The sequence below is a fragment of the Lepisosteus oculatus genome, chromosome 7 (genome assembly GCF_040954835.1).
Source record: "Lepisosteus oculatus isolate fLepOcu1 chromosome 7, fLepOcu1.hap2, whole genome shotgun sequence".
NCBI lineage: Eukaryota > Metazoa > Chordata > Actinopteri > Semionotiformes > Lepisosteidae > Lepisosteus > Lepisosteus oculatus.
In genome coordinates, this window is record NC_090702.1 from 32,901,013 (window position 1) to 32,923,512 (window position 22,500).

The 22,500-nt window shown below is 36.5% G+C and overlaps 1 protein-coding gene across 10 annotated transcripts in view; it reads left to right on the forward strand.

Moving 5' to 3' along the window:
- Positions 1 to 22,500, forward strand: part of foxp2 (forkhead box P2) — a 187,099-nt gene that overhangs the window by 150,932 nt on the left and 13,667 nt on the right. For all 10 annotated transcript variants that reach the window (XM_015352618.2, XM_015352619.2, XM_015352625.2 and 7 more), the window contains 5 exons: positions 5,728 to 5,938; positions 7,510 to 7,614; positions 16,765 to 16,852; positions 18,097 to 18,180; positions 22,112 to 22,313. In XM_015352618.2, coding sequence (XP_015208104.1) covers positions 5,728 to 5,938; positions 7,510 to 7,614; positions 16,765 to 16,852; positions 18,097 to 18,180; positions 22,112 to 22,313 — 690 coding nt within the window. The remainder of the gene's footprint in view (positions 1 to 5,727; positions 5,939 to 7,509; positions 7,615 to 16,764; positions 16,853 to 18,096; positions 18,181 to 22,111; positions 22,314 to 22,500) is intronic.

Here is a 22,500-nt window from a genome sequence, read left to right on the forward strand (position 1 = left end):
TAACATGCATGATCATTCTCTGGGCAAATAATATGTGTGTGCAGATCTATATAATGTTGAATATTTATGTATCAACTAATGCTATATTTGTTTGAAATAAAAGTCTCTAAATTTCAGCCATTTACTAAACCTTAGCAACTTGGCTGATGACTTTTTAACTCTTTTTCTATAACTTAGTTGTTTAAAGAATAGTTTCAGAATACTGGCATAAATTCTTTTTACTAATTTTAACAGTACTGCAGATGCACTGTAAAAGCAGGGAATAACACATTTGTGGCTCAGGCATCAAACTTTGATGTCAGTGTCTCCTATTACTGGTGTCTTATCAATTAGTTTGATTAGAAAAGCTTTGAGAAGAATATAAATCCATAATGCAAGCAAGAAATATAACTGAGTCATTGTAGAGGGAGTCTCTTGAATGACGCCCACAAGTGTACTTTAAGGGGATTTGATTCAATTTGATTTACATTTGGTAAATGTGAACAAATAGAATATAGCATGTCATTTAGAAGCTAGGTCTATACTCTTGGCTTGGATTAAAAGCAATTTGTGTGGGATCTTGGACATTGAAGTTGATTCATGAATTGTAGTGCTTAAGTAGAAATCAGAAGCATAACTAATAGTTTTGCCTGTGAACGCAAGCTTTGTTTTACTGGCTTGCATGCAAAAGTCCCTGCATCATGTTTTGGATAATCTGTGGGACCACTTGAACCTGTGGCACCATTAATAGTGAATGAGGTGGATGAGCTGTTTTGTAAACCTCCATGAAAGGTTTAAACATTCATTGAGATGACGTCTGTAAGTGACGTATTTGGGAAAAATAGATTGAATACAGAAATATTAATTGCATGCATGATTTTTAGAAACTGGTACAAACATATTTTTCAGTAGTTTATACTGTTATTTAATGGGGGTCTTCGAATGCCTTTATTAATCAGTGCATCTTATCTTAGACAGGGATGTCTCCACTGTAGGCACCAGTATAGTTGCAGTTCCTAGACAGAAGGGCTGTTGAAGTGTTTGTACAGATGCAGATGTGTCTAGCTAGATAAAAACCCCAATCTGAGTGTAGACCAGATGGCTAAACTCCTTGTCAAGGTGAAAATTCTTAGATGATGACAGCTTATGTGACATTGTAGTGTACTTAAAAAGATATAGGTAGAACAGTAGGAGAGAACTGTATTTTCATAATAATGTATATATATGGCTTACACCTTTATCCATAATTACTTAAATTTGCTCCCAGCTGTATATTTTGCTGTGTATTTTATTAAACAATTTAGGTGAAGTACCTTGCTCAAGGTAACAGCTGTGTTCACCTGGGATTTGAACCCACAACCATCCAGATATAAATCTAGAACCCTAACCACTACTCCACACTGCTGCCCACTTGATGCATTTTAAATTCACCAGGTAGAGTGTGTCTATCTTGTTTATTTGTGTTAGGGGGCAAAAGGTTGTTTCCTTTGTTGCATCAGTTTAGGTGGCGGGCACACCTAAGAATATTCTTTAAATAAAGAAATCAGACCTGCCTGTATTTCTAGAGTTTAGTTACAGTATCTTCTGAGTTCACTAGTATGGTCAATGTTTGAGATTTAGAATAGAAGTTTGAATAAGGTGATGTAAGGTATAACATGATGAATTCTTAGAACACCCTCCAGTTGTCAGTTTTAGTTGGTAGATATTTATTTCTGTTTTAAGTCTACGTGTGTGATAGTTGTTTAATACATTGTCTTTTATATTAGTACCTGGTAATTTATTCACCACAAAATTGTTCACAGAAGTCAGGACATCGTATCCCAGTCCTCTGAATCTTTGCAGTGTGTCAGAAGTACTGAAAATATTTTTTTCTGTAGTCATTAATAAATTGTTTTTATTAGTAAAACAATGTGACCCTACTGCAGAAAAAAACTATTTTCACCTATGTCTGTTTTCCAAATAAAATGGAGAGTAATCATCGAAGACTTAAAATAGAATAAACAGTAATCACAAGGAGATGTCAGCTAATCAGAGAGATTTGGTGGTAAAAATAGAAATAAGTAGGGACTTTTAGCATTGATAGGTGATACTGTAAAAGGCTACCAAACACAGCTGAAGGATAACTTGAGAATAGTGATCTGGACTCTCAGTGAATGCAGATAGTGGGAAGCTGACTACATATGACAATAGGCTAGATGAAGTTGAGAACTAGTTAAAGGTAGTTGAAAGTGAATTTTTGAAAAGGCAAGAGACAATCTTTCCCTGTGGATAGCTCACTACAACAGCTCCCCATCATCTTCAGGTCTCTATTGCTGGAGTCTGATCCATGCCCTGTCAGTTTGGGTTTACTACAGAGCTCAGCACCCAGGGCACTGCCAGTCATACAGCAGACTGTGGACATGCAGGTGATACAGCGCCTCACCAAGCAAGTCAGAGCTCGTAACATAGCAGGATCTGTACTGCAAGGAGTGAAGTGACAGGCTAAAAACCTTCCTTGAGCCACAATGCCCCTACACTGCAGAACCAAAATGGCATCAGGACACAGAAGGTGTCATAACCAAAAACAGCACCTCTGGGGGGAGTAACAAGCCCACCCAGGTTGTGGTTATAACTGACATTTTTCTCTGCTGCCAGGCTGAACTTGCAGCCTGGACTTGAAGGCAGACAGCTTCTGAGATGTGGCACTGCCTATGTGAAGTGCCTGTTGCTTCCAGTCTGAGCTGGATGATATAGTTCACTCCGGGTCACTGGAAAAGCAGGGTGGCAGTTGTAAGGTTGGATTTCCTGTCCCAAGGCCATTCTGTAGCACTGTGAACAAGGACATTTTGCAATGCAGCAGCCACTGGGCCTACTTGTGCCCTACTACTTCATCTATCAGCAGCCCCCCTGTGCTCATACCTATCAAACAGCAGTAAGAGCAGCCCAGCCTCTACTGACTGGCACTTGAAGGGGGCTTATTGCTGCCTTCCTCACCAGCATCTCTCACTGTATAAAGAAGCTGGCGGAGGAAGCAGGGAGCATCTTGCCTTTGGACAGCAGCTGTTCCACTTCCACCTCAGAGCTCAGCAGTAAGCAACTCCTGCTGCAGGTCCCCTCCGAGCCCTGTGAGCCCAATAAGCAGAACCAAGAGGAGGATAAATGATGGAACCAGCCCTGGCTGGTTTTACTCAGAGTGACCTGAGCTAAAACAGCAGCCTGTACATTGTGTGGAAGAGGCTAGTGTAGGCAAAGAACTGTGCACAGAGACAGTGCAGAAATAAGACAGAACTGAGCACACCCTTAAGCCCCCAGGTTTCTATACGTAGATCAGTGTTAACTACATAAATACTCTTTCAGAAAAAGTCTAATTTGGAGATTTTTTGTTATTGGTTCACCTTATTTAAGGTTTCTTAAAACATTTCTTGAACAATGTCTCCTATGTTTAAGAAATATTTTATTATTGGAACTCTTGTACACAAATAAAAAGTAATGTGTTCTCTTTTAAACCTAGTCCACGATAAAGATAATACCTTTTTGTTGAGTTTTTATGCAGCAAGCATTTGTTTTTATATTGTTTAAGAGTTAATCATCTACAGTAATTGCTAAAGAATCATGAGTTATCCGTTTTGTTGGTAGTGACGTCTTTAGTCCTCTTAAGTGAAAAAAGTTTTCTTAAAAATGTTGCAAATTATTTGAGTTTGCTAGGCACCCAATCAGTGCTTAAAAGCAGGTGTGGAGCTCATTGGTGATGAGGAGAGATAAATTGCCATGCAATTACTCTATTGGGATATTACTATCGGTATTACACTCTGGAGAAACACAAAAACCATTTGCAATGAAGCCTGCAGTGTAGATGCACCTTCATGATTTAGCACTTTCTTGGTAAATATGTAGTTATATCAATGATGGCCACTTTAATTTTCAAACTGACTTTTGCTGTGACCATTAGTAAGAATCAGTTAAAATGCAGAAATCTGTTGCATTTCCCTTGTCATATTATTAATAAGACATATTAATACTTACCTGGTGAGGATTATTTAACTTAAAAGAAGGAGACCTACTATACAAAACAACTGAAGGCTAATGCACTCTTTTGAGTGAATTAGTGTAGTCAGTGTCAAGGATCTAGTGGAGAATGTTGGGAAATAAGAAGTCTCTACATCTGTAAATATTTTGTTTCTGTGTTTTCTGTCGTGTGTGTTTGTTTGTTTAATATTTTTTTTATCTTATAAGTTACTGCCTGTTTATTTGTTAACCACCAAAGTGTTCATAGAAAATTAAAGAAGCTATGTGACCTTGCTGCCTAGTTCCTTACTAGTGGGTCAGTGCTATTATTTAACTTTTATAAATTGCTTGTACTCAGGCTGTTGTCAGGACTGACTATTATAGTTTGACTAACATTTGACTTGAATGTTAAAACACTTTAACCTCTAATTAACCTCTGTTACTACTCACACCCCCACTCCCTCAATGTAACTATTCCATGTGAAATCTCTACCAAATCTTTGAGGTTGTGCACAGTATAATGAAACATTACCTGCCAATCACAATAAATCATTTTAAGGATAAAATATTGATGAGTAATTAAAGAACAACAGTATAAATGGCACAGTGGTCTACATCTCACTTGCATGACTCAGTATGCCTCTAATATTATATGAATATACATATATGAAAATACTTTTTATTGTCTATAGAAATACAGGGATCTCTGTGATATATAGAAAACTACAAAAAACAGCAACCTCTCACTCAGAAATGACTTACGAAAACATTTTACATAGAATGAACGTATAACAGAGGGGCACATATATGTAAGGATGATAGTAGAGACATAGTGCTATTACTGGAACAGTGGCAATGTTGATAATGTAGTTCTATATGATGAACAAAGGAACAGCAACATAGTTCTTTACAACAAAAAAATCCAACTAACAACAAAGGATTAGAAATTTGAGAATCTGAAGAACAACAATCCGGAGACTGAGAGGGTGATTTTTTATTTTTTCAAATGGCATATGAAAAGTTTGTGCGTGAGTTTTAACACTGCTAGAAATGGCCCATTCAACCTATTTTGTAAGGCAAGTATTGGGAAAAGAAGAATGAAGTAAGAAGTGCCATGTGAATCTTGGACCTTTTTATACGGATAAATGTTGAGCTAATTTAGTTAGGATGTTTCATACCGATGGTATCAGCCTATTCAGCAAAGCAAAATCCATTCTACAATGTTAAAGCAGAAAAGAATTTGGCTAAGTGGAAAATTATATTTATATCACAAAATATGAGAGTGCTTGAATCCATGCTACATATTTTCAAAAAGCCTTAAAAGTATACTAATAGAGAAGGACAACTAATATTCCAACAAACTAGTACTTAGAACTAGGCTGTTACACAGAGGATATGACTGACGTACAGTAGGCTCATTTTCAAGACTCAGTGGGATGGATGTGCCAAATATCAGAGCAGGTTATAAAGATATTAACGCAATAGAAAAGGAACAGTTTTAAAGAAACTGATAATGTATGCCATCAGTGATGTCTTAATGGTATCACAAGAAATATCCTGTTATGACAGTAGTAAAAATAATAAAGTAACTTCTTATTTGATGACCACCCCTTTCAAGAGTGTACAGGCCTGCGATTGAAGTCCAGATGAAGGCCATTCTAGTCTGATTGAAATCTAGGAAATATAAATTATTTTGGAAGGTTGCACTCACGAGGAAAGAGTGTCTTCTTTTCACAAAACTTATATACCTATATTTTCTTTCAGCTGGCTTGAGCCCTGCAGAAATCCAGCAGTTATGGAAAGAAGTGACTGGGGCACACAATATGGAAGATAATGGCATTAAACATGGAGGGCTTGACCTCTCTACTAACAACTCTTCCTCTACTACCTCTACCACTTCCAAAGCATCACCACCTATTACCCATCATTCCATAGTGAATGGCCAGTCTTCAATCCTCAATGCAAGGAGAGATAGGTACAATTCCTATTTATTATTTTTCTCACACTTAGAATAACAAAAGATGGAGTTGCATGTATGATCTTCTGTTGCATATGTCAGCACAACACTCAAAGCTTTGTTTGCATTTATTTCAAGGTGTTTATTCCTTTAGGGCCAACATATTCTTTGTTTATTTGTTTAATAGTTTATTAATGCTTCTATAATAGTGAAACTGGTGAAGAGGATTTCCCTTATGATAGCAGAAAGTTTAATAAGCATGCTTATACAAAATCAAATGCAAACAGGTATTTCAGAAAAATGTGTATACAAAAAGATAAGTGCTTTAGTGTTTTTTCTTTTGAAATAGCTTTACTATGTGGCTTGTCATATAAACAGAATACATGATTCCAAGATGGGTTTTTTATGGTGTTTATACTTGTGATGGACCTTTTATATGCAATACTGCTGGAATGAAAGTCTGTTCACATTTCTGTCTGTCTTATTTATTATTTAAGCGCTTCCACAGTATGTTAAGTATTTAGAAATGGTGCAGACCTCCAGAAAGGTAGATGTGTTCTATAACCGACTTAACATAGACAGAAGACGAGCTGGAGCTAAAACGCACAGTAACAAAATCTTCAAAAGCAGACATCAACAAAAAAAAAAAGAAAAAGAAAAGACTTTTTATCCGTATGTGTCCCCTGGGCTTCTTGCTTCTCATGATGATCCAACAAGAAATATTGTCAAGAAGAGCCTCTTACCTACAAGGCCTAGATCAATGAGAGGGAGAGCTTGGTATAAAACAGTTTGTGAGCTCTGTTATAATACTGCCAAACCTAATGCAACAGAAGCTTAAAGGTTAACTGTCAGCTTTAATAGAATATATAGTGAATGTAGGGTTATAGGCAACCTTTGATTTTTTCTTCTTCAAGACTGTTTTGACATAGAGTATGTTCTTAAAAAACAGAAGTCACAGGTACATGTATGTTAAATCACAGCCTGTAAAGTCTAATGTGACTGCCTCCCTCAGATAAATATACATCATTGATATGTTGTGTATGCTTACATTACATATGTTAGTGTTTCCATTTTACAGATGATAATACGGGTTTGTGTGGGTAAGAGAGAGGGAGGAATCGTATAAAATTAAAAACATTTTTCTGTAGACAAAGTGAAATTCATATAAGAGGTACTTCTGCAAAGGTTGCTGAAATTCATAAATGATTAAACTGATATTGCCCTGGTATTTCCTCTGTCTAAATGGTTTCTGCACATCCGTGTTAGTTCTATAGCTGAACATCGCAGCTCAAAAATATAAAGCATTGCATCATTGTCGTCTGGCTACACAATCTAATGACAATGCCCAGTTCTTATTTTTTCATTTTCTTTATTAACAATCATCTTTGACTCTGTTTCTTTCTTAATTGGAACATCATCCAACCTTGGCAGTTGAACTATTCAATAGAATGATTAATTTTTCCTGACTGCACTGAGCTCAATTGACCTGTTTTGACCCGTTTGTCACTGATTGTAACCTGACAGGCGCTAGCAGCCTCAAACGATTATGGCTTTTGGGATGACTCTGACGCCGGTTTCTTCTCCTTCAGCTCATTACATGAGGAGACTGGGGCCTCCCACTCTCTCTACGGCCATGGAGTGTGCAAATGGCCTGGTTGTGAAAGCATCTGTGAAGATTTTGGCCAGTTTTTGAAGTAAGTTGCCAAGGATTTATAGCTTCTGGAATATTTTCATTTTCCTTTCCAGGAATTCTAATTTGTAAGCTTCTCTTGCTTTACTTGTCTAATTATGTGTGTGAGGTCTAAGACTGCATGAGTGTGGAGCAGGGGGTCTTTGTATTATCTATGTGCAGTTACAATCTAAGCATTTAGCAGTCAAAGCAAAGCCAATATTTTGTTGAGTTCTCTTGAATGTAAGCCATACTCAATTGACATACAGTATGCAGTTTGCCTTCAGAGAATAGTGACTTTGTCCATAGGGGGTCATTAAGCTTTAAGTACAAGTGTAAAGCTTGGTTATAAAAGGTTCCTTATTGGAATTCGACTTCCTCAGCCCTTGAGGTCAGATAATAGAGCTCTGGGTAATGTGTGGGCTGCATGTTCCTATGAAAACTAAAGGACAGTTTATTTTCGTTTAGCTTTAATTTTGCTCCCAGGGAATAAGCAGTTTATTTCAAAGGGTTAAATGAGGGAACAGTGTTTCCTGTAAAAGGAAGTCAAGGCTGTTAAGGTTACACTGTTACATTTGAAAGTCTAAAGATTAAGACTGACATCTCGAAACCTCCTAGATGCACAAAATGTTGATAGGTTTGTGAAAATGCGAGAAGCTAATAGCAGTTTGTATAGATGCATAGCTTTACAATCTGTGAATCCAGTGTTGTCATGGTGCAGCTAACCGAGTGAATGAACTCTTCATGCTCCATCAACAATTTAGTTAATTAGCTCATTTGTAATTGGTCTGCTTTGTTGCCAGGATGTTAGTAGGGACATCAAAGAAGAGGTGTTTGCAGTGCTGCAGATTATAGGTTATCACATAGCCACTCAGAAGAGAGAGCCGTTGTCTAAGAAAGAGAAATCGTAAATTTAAATATTTTAATTAGATTTGTAATTAAGTCCCAAATAATGATCTTGCAGCATTTTATAGGTTTAAACCCCCCATGCAAGTGACATCATAATGCAGGGAAATGATGAATCTCGTTGATGTTGTTTCCCCTTTAATTTCACACAGTTACAAATTGATTAATTTAAAGGTTTCTTAAAAGTAATTAATGGGAATGATAGTTTGCTACACTTTGAAATTATATTAATATTATATTGTACAGTATGAATAGTACAAATGTTAATGAAAGTTATTATTTTCAATGTGAGTGAAGTGTTGAGTACAACAGACCTGAAAACAAAATGTTTTCCTACAGTATATAGTCAGACATATTGTACAACATTTTCTTTCCAAATGCAAGCTTTGCTTGTTGTGATTAAATTAAATGTTTTTTTCAATGGTATATTTTTATTTCATTTTCCATTCTGTCTATAGGTTTGCAATAGGTATGATCGTATTTTCTTTTTTATTTATGGCGGCTTTTTTGTTTGTGCCCACGAACATGCTCTGTGTTAACCTCATAATGAAAAATGTGGAGATTAAAAAGTTAAGACATGAAAACCTGCTCTTACTTACTCGGTATCTATTCCAATCCATTAACCTGAGTATTTTGAAAAATAGCATAAGCATATAACAGTACCATTATCAGATCTGAGAAATACAGTGAAAAGAGAATTGAAGTCATTAAGATGTCCAGAGGCAGCTGTATCTATGTTGTCTGCACAAAGAAAAGTGAACATACTACTGCTGAGTTAATGCAACTGTACTGTACTTGAATGAAAAATGAATAATGTCTGCTTATCCATGTCATGAAAAGCTGAGCACAGTCTAGCTTTGTGGATTTCTGCAGCAGACTAATAAAAAGTCCTAAAAGAGTCTAGTTTATGTTCTGAAGTTGAACCTTTGCTTCTAAGGAGAAGTTTACCTTCTAGCTTGAGTAAAGAGCTAGCTGTGCAGCAGCATGTCAGTGGGGGATTATAGCTGAAAACAGTGGCTTTGCCTCATTTTTCTCATCATAGCAAAGGATTTTCGCCATAGTCAAAAGTTACGTGAGTGAATGAAACATACATTTGAAATGTTTTGATTTGTGATTTTGACACTTTTTTGGGCTGTTCTCCTAAAACCTGTAATCCTTTGATTGTTTTTGCTTATTTTTTAAAGAAGTTAATAACTTGTGAATAAGCATAAGGGACAGTAGCATACATATAAAAAGAAAGATTGGAAGTGTATATTTAAGCACTTGGCTTTGGAGCAAAATAATCTTGCTTTAATAGGATGAAACAGGAGTGCAGTCATGAAGTATTCACTGCTGACTCGCATATATCATGTTCCTCTGGATCTGTCCTGCAGTGACTGGATTGCCTTTAGTAGAGTGGTTTCATTTTCTCTTTTCCCTGGTTTAAGGAAATGTTATTCAATTTCTTGGGATGCTCTTCACAAGTACACTTTCACAAAAATATTTTTTCAGTTATTAGGTGTCCCGTGACTTCCTTTAGGACGTTGTGTATTCAGTCAAAACTCTTTGGCAAATTCATTGTTTATATTCCTGCTGTCTATCTCTACATACACACAAGTATTTCTTATCACAATAGTGGCATTACAATAAACAGGAACAGCTTGTGGGGTAAGGTGAGGACACACTAAACATAATTGTAGGTAGTATTTTTCATGAGAAACCTCAAGACTCTTTTAATAACAAACAGAATTATCATCTAATTTCTGTAGGCCAGTGGCAAATTAATATTCCTACAATACCACACTTTCTTTTCCTTTGTAATGATGAAACAGGGTAGATTACAGTATAGCATTCAGGGAAGTAGACAAGTGTACTTTAACCTGCATGTAGCAGACACCAACAAACAAAGCATGATCTACAGTACAAAGATGGCTAATGTTTTCCTACTATGGAGAAATCATTGTTAGTGTCAGCGAAAACCTTTTCATGCTTTAGGAGATGTGTCAGTTATCCCCCAGTAACGATCAGGTTTGTTATTCGAAGCGTGAACACAGAGTTTAAAACAGTTTACATAAGAAATCTGTCAAAATCAAATGCCAGAGTGACTGAAAATCATTTCTTTCCTGATGGCTGTTTCAGATTCCCTATCAAATGAGTACAGTGGAGTTCCTAACCTTTATTTTGTTGTTGAAAGTTCAGCACACAATGCTGATTATTTTGTGCATTTCTATCTGTTTTATCTGTAGACACACCAGAGCACTGTGGCTTGGCACATTATGAAGCTTAATTACCAGAAGCTTCAGTTTATTTGTACATAGTACGTAAAGAACTCAAGCTAAAAAAAATAACTTAAATCACATTCCCGTGCAATGGGGTGAACATTAGAGAGAGAAGAGTGTTGCAATGATCTTTCATAGTAACTTACTAACATAGAATTCTTGGTTTTTGTTTTTAGTCCTATAAACTATGTATTTTTTACGCACTGGGAAAATGAGCATAAAAAGGTGGAAAAGTAGATGCTTTTCCCCTTCCCACTAGTGTCTCTTTTTATTCATGACTCATTCTTTGTAGCAAGCAAAGTATTTGCTAAATCTCATACACTCATGTGGCTTTGTACCTGGCCTTAAAGTAAATCCTTAATCTATATCTTCCCCTGATACCCAAGCTTGTCCTTGTGTCTCATTCAGTATAAACGTTAGGCTCTCTAAAAACATTTTTCGACTGAAAACATAACAATATTCCCCTAGATATTTATTATGTGTTATATATTGTTATTAATCTCTTTGTTAAGCACATTGATGGAGGGATGAATGCACAGTGACTAAAGCACACCTTGGCCCAGAAACAATCTCTTTATAATAGGAGTAATGCTTTTTTGTGAAATCCCTGAATATATTATTGAATTTTTTTAACATCTGTTAAATTGTGAGGGAAAAAAATCTAGCAAAAATGCTAATTTATTGATTAAATAGTGAAAATTATCCTTATAATTTTAAAACTGCTGTTTCTAAAACCTGCGTGAGTCAGAAAATGTATTTCTTTACATTCATTAAGCTCCTATTCTTAAAGTACAGTATAGTAGAGATTATGTGTTAAACACAATTATATATATATGTGTCTATCTGGTTGGGATTTTAATTTTTGAAATGGACGGTTTCTGCTGTGGCCTGGACGGAACCAAACAGAAACCTTTTTGTGCTATGACTGATACTGTACCTGATCAAGGTATTTCCTATGAAATCCACATCATAGAACTTCCTAACATTCAGTTAATGAGGAATGGATAGGAATGACCTAGAGTCCTGTAGATCAGATCCATAAAATGTGCAAGCAGGGAGTAGTCAGCCAGGAATAATCAATCTAGTGCTACAGGGGCCTTCCCCATGCCGAGTCACTTCTTGAAATGTCTTCTCCGTTTCCACCAATTCCTGCAAATGTTCTTGCTCTGTTCATCACCATTCCTCTTCTTCCAAAGGTTTGTCTCAGATGCATGTGATTTCTGATTGATTTTGGATTGCTTTTGGGAGTTGGTTGATTAATTATTCTACCACAAGATCTAATATATTATATGTACCATATTGGTCAGAATATAAGGTCAAAATTAAAGCACCTTTACTTTTCAGAAAATTACACAAATATGCGTATCATAAGAAGCAGTTATGATAATGTTACAGCAGCGCATGGGGAAAAATAAATGACTCTGCTCTATTTTCGAATCCAGCAAAACTGGCCAGATCTGAGGAGTTTTGAGGAGAATCCACCAGCATGGTGGCACCACACATGGTTGAGGAAGTGGAGATAGGCACCTCGCACCCTCCTACCTTCAGCCCATTACTCTTTCCAGGTCACATTACTCTTTCCAGGGCATGCAGTCAGGTACAGGAGGTTCCGTGCTGAGTAGAGAAGGGGTGTGTCGCTCACTGGGGACACTGCGAGCCTGTGGGTGACTGGGAAACGACATTCCGATCATACGGTTTAGCCAGCTGAGCCACTGGGGAGCACAGAAAGGGTTCTGCAACAGTCTTGACTTGACTTAGTGCGTAGTTCACGGCTGGAGGAAGAGTTCTTATTTTCTGAAAAATTGAGCTAATATGGTATAGATTTTTGTATTGATATATAAAACATAAACCAGAGAGTATATATTCTCTTAGAATATATATTCAGCACATATAGCCAGTTTGGTAGTTAATACTTAATCTGTGGATCTTATTCAGTCTTTTCTTCAAAGAAGCTTTAACAATGTGGCTAGTGCCTGTTATTGGTTTCAGTGCACTTCCACAATGTTTCTGCTTGTGTTATCTACATATGTGTGTATCTGCCCTCCCCCCCATAATGAAAGTTGAACTAAGGAAACTTTGTTCTATAATGACAGCATCATGCTTCCAGTGACTAAAGATATGCAGTAGGATGGGGTGCCAACCCATCACCATGGAACTTATAGGTTTCAATCTCTGAACCCCAGTTTTAACCTGATAGGAGCCACCAGTTCTTTACAGTATATTAATGTGTAGTGTTTGTATAGATCAACCATAGACTCTTGTTTACTCGGTACTTAGGTTCCTGACATAGCACATATACCCAAAATCGCATAGAATCAGAACACCCCCTTAGACCCTCCTATTCCCCTCCCTTAAACAAGTAAACTTAATTGTACGTGGATTAGTATTATGAAAACAGTAATACAGGAAATACAGTACTGTACAAAATAGATCAAATAAAATGTCATAATAAAAAGGTAAACGATGTTAAAGATATGGTGAGGAAACACCATCATCTCCTAGTGATGATAGTGATGAATATGAAAGGAGTGTGCAGCTGATGACGGTGAAGACAACGGTAATGATGATGAAGGTGCTGTACACTCGACTTCCGCCTCTATTCAGACTTGCTCTCCAGCAAGATAGTTGCTGGAGATAGCTAGTCCAGCAAGGAGATGTCGGAGACTGTGCGCTTGGGAGACTGCCTATGAGTGGAGGAGGTGGCTGTGGTGGTAGTGAGGGGGTAGTAGCTCTGGTGTGGGGGTTGGGAGTGGTCACTATGTCTCGAGAAGTCGGTGTTGCGGGCTCTACCCATTTTCTTTTGCCGCACGTTGATGAAAGCAACAGAATGCTACAGGCTTTGTAACTGGTTCCCAAAGCGTACTGTAGCTCAGGTGGAATTTGTGAGAATTCGTGCATTATTAGATTTTTCTTTTATTTTTTCATCGCCGACCGCACATACACAGATTTGCATAAAATATTTTTAGCTTAAAGATATTTTGCGTAAAATGTGAGTCTGCTCTTTACTTCAGTGTTGACCTCTTTACCCACAGGAATTTTCCCAGAAAAAAATGCCAAGGTGATAGCCTTAAATGCAATAACATTTTTATAAATGTCATATTACTAAACAGTCTCATGTGAATGAAACCAAACAGTCACCTATGAAGCACTAGCCTTGATAGTTTCTGGAATTCAGTTTGATACCTTCAGCTTTGGAGCAGGTGGCCTTTTAAAATGCTGTTTTTTTAACCTTGATTTTTCTAAGAAGTGATATACATATTCCGTGCTGTACACATTTCTATATCTATGTCAGATCTGTATTTGTAATGTTTTTGATCCTTTGCTTTCTAATTTTTTGGAGTGAACCTACTGTAATTTGATCGCACCTCACGAAAGGAGACATTTTATTTGTCATCTATTTAACTTATATTCTCTGTTGCCACATCTTTATTACCTACAGCCTGAATAAATGGCAAGTGAAGTCACTAACCTGACCAGCAGTGACGGTAACTGGTTGTTAATTAAAACCCAGAAGGCAGCAAAGATAGTTCTTCTCAGCGCTGCCAGGCTGCTGGCTGGATGTGACAAGACCTTTAAAACTGAGAGAGAGCATCTGTAATGTGAAGGCTGAAATGTTTATATATTCACAATGAAAGCAGTAAAGTGTACTATCACCTTTTTCTTTTAAGGTTAGTGGCTTTATACTGGTGCCAGTACATGTAGGCAATAACAATTGAAAAACACTATTTTAAATTGTGTGCTGCTATTCCTTCATCATACAAAAGACAATAATGGCTTCTTCTCAAGTCATTGGAATAGTACGCATCTTTTTAGGGATGACACATTTACATGTAGTTTCAATTATGTTCTAAATTTGACTTTATTTACAAATTACTACACGTCGCATAGGAAAATTATTTTTTTCTTGAAAAAAAATTAAGAGCTAATAACAAGAAGCCAGGTTTCACACATAAATACTAAGAGCCAGACACTTACAACATAGATTCTCACTGCTTTGCTGAGCGTCAACCGACCACATCATTTATTCCATTTTGAAAACAAAAATCAATATACCTATAAAGTGACCCATAAATTAGAACTGGCTTGAGGAATGTTTGTTCAGTGCTGCCTTTTTGAAGGCACCCATTTAATTTCTTCTTCACCTCTCTGTTTGAACTACAGTGTCTGTAAGAGGCTCATTAGGGGACATTAGGGACTAAAGCTAACCAGAATTCCAGGGCTTGCTTTGGTTTTATTAATGCATAGCAGAGTAGGATGCGCTTAAATATTTCATAGGCATTCAGTAATTTGTGTGTAATCGGCTTGTTAGCAGGATAGTAGAAGGCGAATAGGTCTGTAAAATAGTGTTAGACGGTGCACGGGTAATTCACAGACCTTTAGCATTAGGAACAGCTGTTACTTAAAAAAAAACACGATGGTGCTGGGAAATAGAACTGGCAATAAGTAGAAAACTTAATAAAGGTTTTGTAACAAGCGTCTTCAGGGATAACAGCCCACTTGGTCCTTTTGAAGCAGCTATAATTTATGACATATGCAATATATCAAGTGCATAAGATAGCATTATGGAGCATTGAAATGAAAAGGGTATTTGCAACATTAGTTCCAACTTCTTGCAAGGGACGTGATTAAATGATTAATGAAATGTCCCTTTGCATATGCATTCTGAAACAGCAATTAGGCACGGGCTGAGGAAACCTACCAATCCTCTCATTTTTTAGCGCCATCTCATTCCTGATTTATAAATCATAGAGAATTTTAACGCATCAGACCTGAAACAGTTACAAAAGCATAAACGGGAATAAAATAAAATTATCATAAATACGCACATCCATAATTGAATGCTAATGCAGTACATAGTGATCGAGTTTTTAGCCATTGTGCTTACATATCTCCTCCTATTCCTCTGCTTTGATTGGCATAATTAGGTAGGGTAATGAATAGGCACTGTTATTTAGCATATCACTGGTAAACAATAGTAAGGCAAGGAGAAAAAAAAAGATGTGGCAGAGGTATATATGTGTATTTCAAGCTCTCAGTAATGCACTGGAGGCTGTTCTATAAATGATCATTGAAGGGCTGCAAGCTAGCCTATAATTACAGGAAAGAAAGTGGCAGCTCTGGCATTTCATAACCATGTGTCCTCGAAGAGTGCTTTGTGAGTTTGTCACCAATGATAATTTAGATAGAGGCTCATTACTGAACATCACAACACTTTTAAAACCTTTCGCCTTCATACCAGAGAATAAAGGTCTATTTTAATGGCAAGGTTCTTTTGTGTTCTACAGACAAAATCCAATCAAGACAAAACCTCATTGACTGTTATTGCAGTCTACAGTTTCTATTCTAAAGAAGGGCTGAACAGATAAATTGAATACGTCTCAGGGAAAAATATGCACATTGAAGCAAACATTTTGTAAATGTGACTTAAGTGAATGTGCAGTTAGTGATTATTTGCAAAAAAAAAAATGAATAGTTTTTTAAAATTCTTTTCATGCCTATTGTTCTCAGTGCTGTTAAGTGAACATTTTGAACTATAAAGCATTTTTACTTTCCAAATCCCTCCCTATCCCAACATATTATGTTGCATTAGGAACCCAATGAACCTATGCTTAATTTGTAACTTAATATGAAAGTTTGTTTCAGAATCAACATAAAGTTCTCTCTGCAAATGTAAAAGGGTTTATGTCATTGTGGCTTTACTGACTAGCCAAGACTGTGATGAAAAACCAAACAGGCCTTTATATATTTAAATTTGTGGTCTCAACGAAAATGTCTACAAGATCATAAAGAAGAAGCACATGAACCAGCCAAGCTCACGTGACATATTGTGTTTCCCAAAATGGCAAAGAATAAAATCTGTATTCTTTGATTGCTACATTGCCTTTTTATTGTAATCTGTTTAACCTCAAAAATGATAACATCGATTTAATTACTGATAAGTCAGAAAAAAACATTGCAAGGAAGCCATTTATTATGATTTAATTGTGCATCAATATACTGTTGGTTTTCAGGCACCTTAACAGTGAGCATGCTTTGGACGACAGAAGTACTGCACAGTGCCGTGTTCAGATGCAAGTTGTACAGCAATTAGAAATACAGGTACTTCTGAAGCTCATCAATCTTGTGTCTATTATATAGTCAATCAGTTTCTATCAGTTTTAATAGAAGTCTTTATTACTTTTTAATTAAATTCATGCTGCACTAATTGTCTTGCTTTTTATTTTAACAAAATGCATTTCTTCTAGTTTATATTAATGAAATACATTTATACCTGAAGATAGCAGTAAAAAATTAGCGACTATTTTAAGTAGACAGAGCATGACCTAATTAAATTAATACAGTAGTAAGAAAATTAATCCTCTAATTGAAAGACCGTATTTGTCAGCAGAGCATAAATTTAAAGGAATTAATTGTATTCATGTAATTTATTACATTGTCAATAGTCTCAAATGTGTGGGCCAAATTTGGTTCAAATCACCTTTTAATTATCTTCATATTCAACAATATAATATGTGTTTGTAGCTTTTACTAAATAATGTTGTTTCATTCGTATCTGAATATGTCGTTTCTCTGGAATTTATTTTCCGCTTTTTTAGAGTTTCTTATTTATTGGATTCTCTTCTGGGAAACAAAACCTGGTTTATGTACAAAAAAAAATAATATTTTTGCTGACTTAAAAAGCTACACAAGCTGATGCCAACAGTGTGACCAATTATAGTAGTTTTGCTGTGTTTTTGAGCCCCAGCAAGGTCCGTCAGTTGTAATGAGACCCAGTGCAGTGTGGATGCTGGCTCAGTGGCGGAGTTCAGCATTTCACACTGCCTGGTCTCTGTCACTCTATTGAATTAGATTGATGATGGCAGATTGCAGGGGCACTAACTGGACCTCCGAGGGAAAGGATGAAGTGTGTAGGCAATCCTTGCAGGCACTTCGCTTGGAGGACCCTTCACCCCTTCACAGCTGTTGGCACTAGTCCATTCCTAACAGTGTCCACAGGACTTTAAGTAGACACTGAGGACCTTCTAATTTATGGTCTTAGTAACTTGTTACTGTCAAAGCATCTGTGACCTAAATTCTGTTATTGACAAAAAGATGAAGTGTTATTTGTTTTCCCTGACCTTTTACTACTCCATACTTCCAAGTTTTTTTTTTCCTCCTTCTTCTGGTGAAAGTCTCACTTTCTTCCAGCCAAAGCATAGAGACTCAGACTTCTTATATGCAGGATTCATTACAGCGAGACAAGCTCGGTAACAAGATGTATCACTGCGGTAAAATAACAGCATCAGTCAATTCTAAAATGCTTAGTGGTCTCACTTTTTTCCCCCCCTGCTTTTCACTAACAGCTTTCTAAAGAACGTGAACGTCTTCAGGCAATGATGACCCACTTGCACATGCGACCCTCAGAGCCCAAGCCGTCTCCAAAACCTGTGAGTGCATATTGCTCTATAAACAGTAAATAGGACAGTAAATGTATCAGGCAGAAAATGAACAACTTAGCCAGAGTTAGAAAACATTGAAAGTGATGAAGTGTGAGGCAATGAAAGCAAAAGCAAAATGCAATAGCTTTTTAAATTGTATGTTTCTTTAAAATAATGTTATGTTATACAAATCCTATCAGATCTTCGCGGCAGGTAACACTAAACACAATACACCCATAAGTGTACAAATCACAGCCTTGTCTCTGTTGCCAAAATGTTAGAACATCTTACTGTGATAGATTTACTGTTGAAAACAACCTGTTGGCCAGCAATTGCTGTTTAGCTGTGTTACTAAGGTAGCACTTACAGCAGTATGAAGCAAAAATGATCTTTCTTATCTTTTATATTGAAAAAAAAGGTAAAATGTTATTTAACTAGCAGGAGCTGTTGAAGCTAAAGTGAGGGAATATAAGATGTTCTATAGCTATAATTTTAGCTGCCTTTTACAGTGCATTGAAATTGATATACACATTGGAAAAGAAGAAATGGGAAAAGGTCTGAAAATGGCTGCCTTTAGTATACTGCATGGTCTTTTTATTTTTTATTGCTGTATATAAAAATGGTATAATTAAAATGAGTTACCATTGTTAGCAGAAATATATAAAATGCTGTTTTTATGTATTTCTGTATGCAACTGTATGTTTGTTTATTTACTTGGTGAAACCTATAATTATATTCTAAATGTCCACAAATCACAAGCATTTAACATGTAATTAATGAAGAATGCTATAGTGTTTACTCAGAGAAATAAGGCTGTATATGTTTTTATAGTATTTCTTGTAAAACAATACACTTAGTAATTACCAAGCAAGCATTTTTGACGTAATTATTTATTTGACAATATAAGGTACTTAAAAATCTTTTTGGGGACAAAACATTGTTATTATGTTATGCTGCTGAGTAACTGTCTCATTTCAATAGAATAATTTTCCTCATCACTTCCTATCGTATAAAGTAGATAATCACAAGATAGAATAATTATCCCGTAAATCCATCAGGAATCTGCCGCTCGTTTTTTCCAATTAATTATTCAATCAGTAATTTTTTTAAAACTCCAGCAGCGTGGTTACATCTACACTAATAAAGAATTTTCAGCCTATAATCCAAAACAGAATATGAATGAATAATGTAAATGAAGTATTACATTACATAAACCACACATGAAAGAATTGCTAATTGCATTTGATGGTGGGCAATTAATACAGAATCATAGATGAGCAGTTTAAAATGAAACCACAGTTTAAGGTTCCCATTGGAGCTGGTGATATCTAAAGTGCTATATTGCACTGTTGGCCTTAAATTGGCTTAAAAGAATAAAAGTGGGTAATATACAAAAACTAAAATTTATATGCTGTACAAAAGAAGCTTCATAATTGATATCACAGTACAGATTTATGCCCTCATATGCAGTGGCTCAGTTGAAACAGCCCACACATTTGATAAATATTAATAGTATGAATTTATTACCAAGGAGGAATGAGCTCTGTTGGTTCATCACTGCACCCTTAACAGCTATCAGTACATGAACACAAGGTGCAACTGCACTGTCTATTATATGACCCCATTTACTCTCTGAATGGTACTTCATTAAATGTTACCTTTTGGCCATGCTATGGATGGATGAAAATCAAAGTTATCAAGGCTGCAAGTCCTGAATAATGAGTTTTACCCAACCTTGAATATATTCAGATGAGCTGAGGTAGCTAAGTGCTCATCCTAGCTTTTACATGCTTTTCCTCAGTTATGTTTAATAAATTCCATTTTGCTGGTGCGGGATTGTATGCCTGCAAACATGTTACGCTTGTTACTGCAGCTAGCAAAATATGTTAGCCTAACACCATAAATATACATACTACACATAGAAATATTTATTATGAATGGCTCTGTATATATTTAACAGCATATTGAAACCTTTTGTTATTATCAGTGCTGAACATCTGAGACATAATTACAACTTCATAGTTTATATTGGTTTCACTTTGTGAGATGCATTTAGCATGGGGAAACCACAGTGCTTTTACTTTACAGACTGAGTTTGTTTCCTCAACAGGACATTTAACAAGGGATGTGATTTTTTCCCCTTTTTCTCTACATGGGTTGTTATATTCTGAGATCTTACAAAAATATTTTTCTGCTCATGCAGATTTACTGAAATAATTGCTAAAATGATAAATCAATATAGGATGGCCATTAATACATCAAACTGGTTACTGGGGTTGTATTTCAAAATATTTGTATATTGCATTTTTAGGTATAATGTACATTTAGAACAACAGCAAATGTGGTGACAGCTGTATTATCCATATACATATATGTTTGTACAGATGCTCTAATTACAGTATTGTGTAATGCAGATTTTTTTATAGCTACTGTAGCTGTAGTACAATGTACAGCCCTTCTCGATAAAGTCATTAAACAGCATTATCTTTTTTTGTAAACCTAACAAAGAAACTGCCGTCTCATTCTGCCCAGCTTACAGCAGAAGCTGAAAAACAGTTTGTGGTTTATTGGGAACAGATGCACTTGGGGATGCCTTCAGGGTGCCAGTCGTTATTATAAGACTGCTAATGTGCTTCTGCTGGCTGCTACCCAAGATAGAACAATTAGCTGGCATATGTTAATTTTTGTTTCCCTAACAAATCTCCTTATTTGTTATATGTGTAAAACATGCCCACAAAGATCAATCAACCTTCAACTCTTCATTTTCTCCCCATACAATGATACATTTGGTGACAAATACATCAGTCAAAAACAAACACATCTAAATTGCTGAAGTAAGCTTTTTTTTAGTAAGTTTTCAATTGCACAGAGCATTTTGCAGAATCGTCAGTTTACTTCTTCTGCACACCTTTAAAAATTGTGACTTAATCCTTCTGAGAATAAACTAAAATTGTGGTGCTGGTCATAGTTGTCTGTCTTTAATGAGGTTCTGTTTATGATGATAATTTATGTGGTACGCATGGCAGAGCTATTGGGTTTTTTATTTTTTTAGATGAGCAACACATGATTTCAGAGAGTAATATAAGGCATAATGATAACTGCTTTGCATACAAGCTACGCTTTTTCCTTTTTTCGTGGCGTGGCACCCACTTTCCTGGGTACATCAGCATTAAGTGACACTGTAATCATAAATTGAAAATGATACTTCCAGTAGAGTTGGCAAACTTGACATTTCATTATATTTGTTAACACATGCCACAAATGATTGTTAATGGGGAAATTCCATTCCCCTCTCACCATCTCCAATCAGATTTAATTTGAAAATTTTCAGCCTCCTCTGGCTAATTTGCAATTAAGACAATTTTGTTTGAATATGTAGTAATGTCATTACCATTCCACCAAATTAGCAGAGAGACTAAAGGTCAGTGTAAAATTTTCCAGCTGGCTGGAGCCTCTCAGCTGAGATTTGGAACTGAAAGCAAAAGTGAAAAAGCACTGGATTAGCAACACATTTCAGTTTCTATTAAGTAAGTGATATCTTTTGATTTAAGGAAAAAAAGAATAGGAGCATCATTATTTTGAATTCACAAAAAGGTCAGAACTGTAAAGCAGTTGCAGGCAGTTTCAGTCAGGTGGTAGCTCACTTGTTCCCAGACACAGTTTTGTATACAGCAAGCGTTAGTTAGATTGAGTTGGTTCTGGGTAACATCAGAGCAGATCATTAGATAATCTCTAACAGCGTGCTCTAATTAGAGTTCTTATGATACAATTTCATCCTGTAATTAGTTGAGATTGGCTGCTTCCTTCGCTGCTTATTAGTGGAAACACAGCTGTAGAAGTGAATTCACTTTCGTTTGTCAGAGTCTTGTAAAGCCCTCTTTTCTCCCCCATCTCCCATCTTGCCTCCCTTCTTACACATGCTTTTTGGTGGACGTCGCAGCTGAACTTGGTGTCGAGTGTCACCATGTCAAAGAACATGCCGGAGACATCCCCGCCGAACTTACCTCAAACCCCCACGACGCCAACAGCCCCAATCACCCCGCTGTCCCAGGGGCCCTCAGTCATCACCCCTGCCAGCGTGCCCAACGTTGGAGCCATCAGAAGACGGCACTCAGACAAATACAACCTCCCCATGTCTTCAGGTGGGAGTCTTATTCCCAGCTCAACACGCATTCCATCACAAAGATCGAGAAACCCATGACAAGCTGCATGAGCTTACTGCTATAGGGTTTGTTTTTATTTGAATAACGTAACAGAGGTCAGCTACTGAAGTTATTCAAAGCATAATCATGATAGGTGCTGTTGAGACGTAATGTGTAGAGCTCAGCG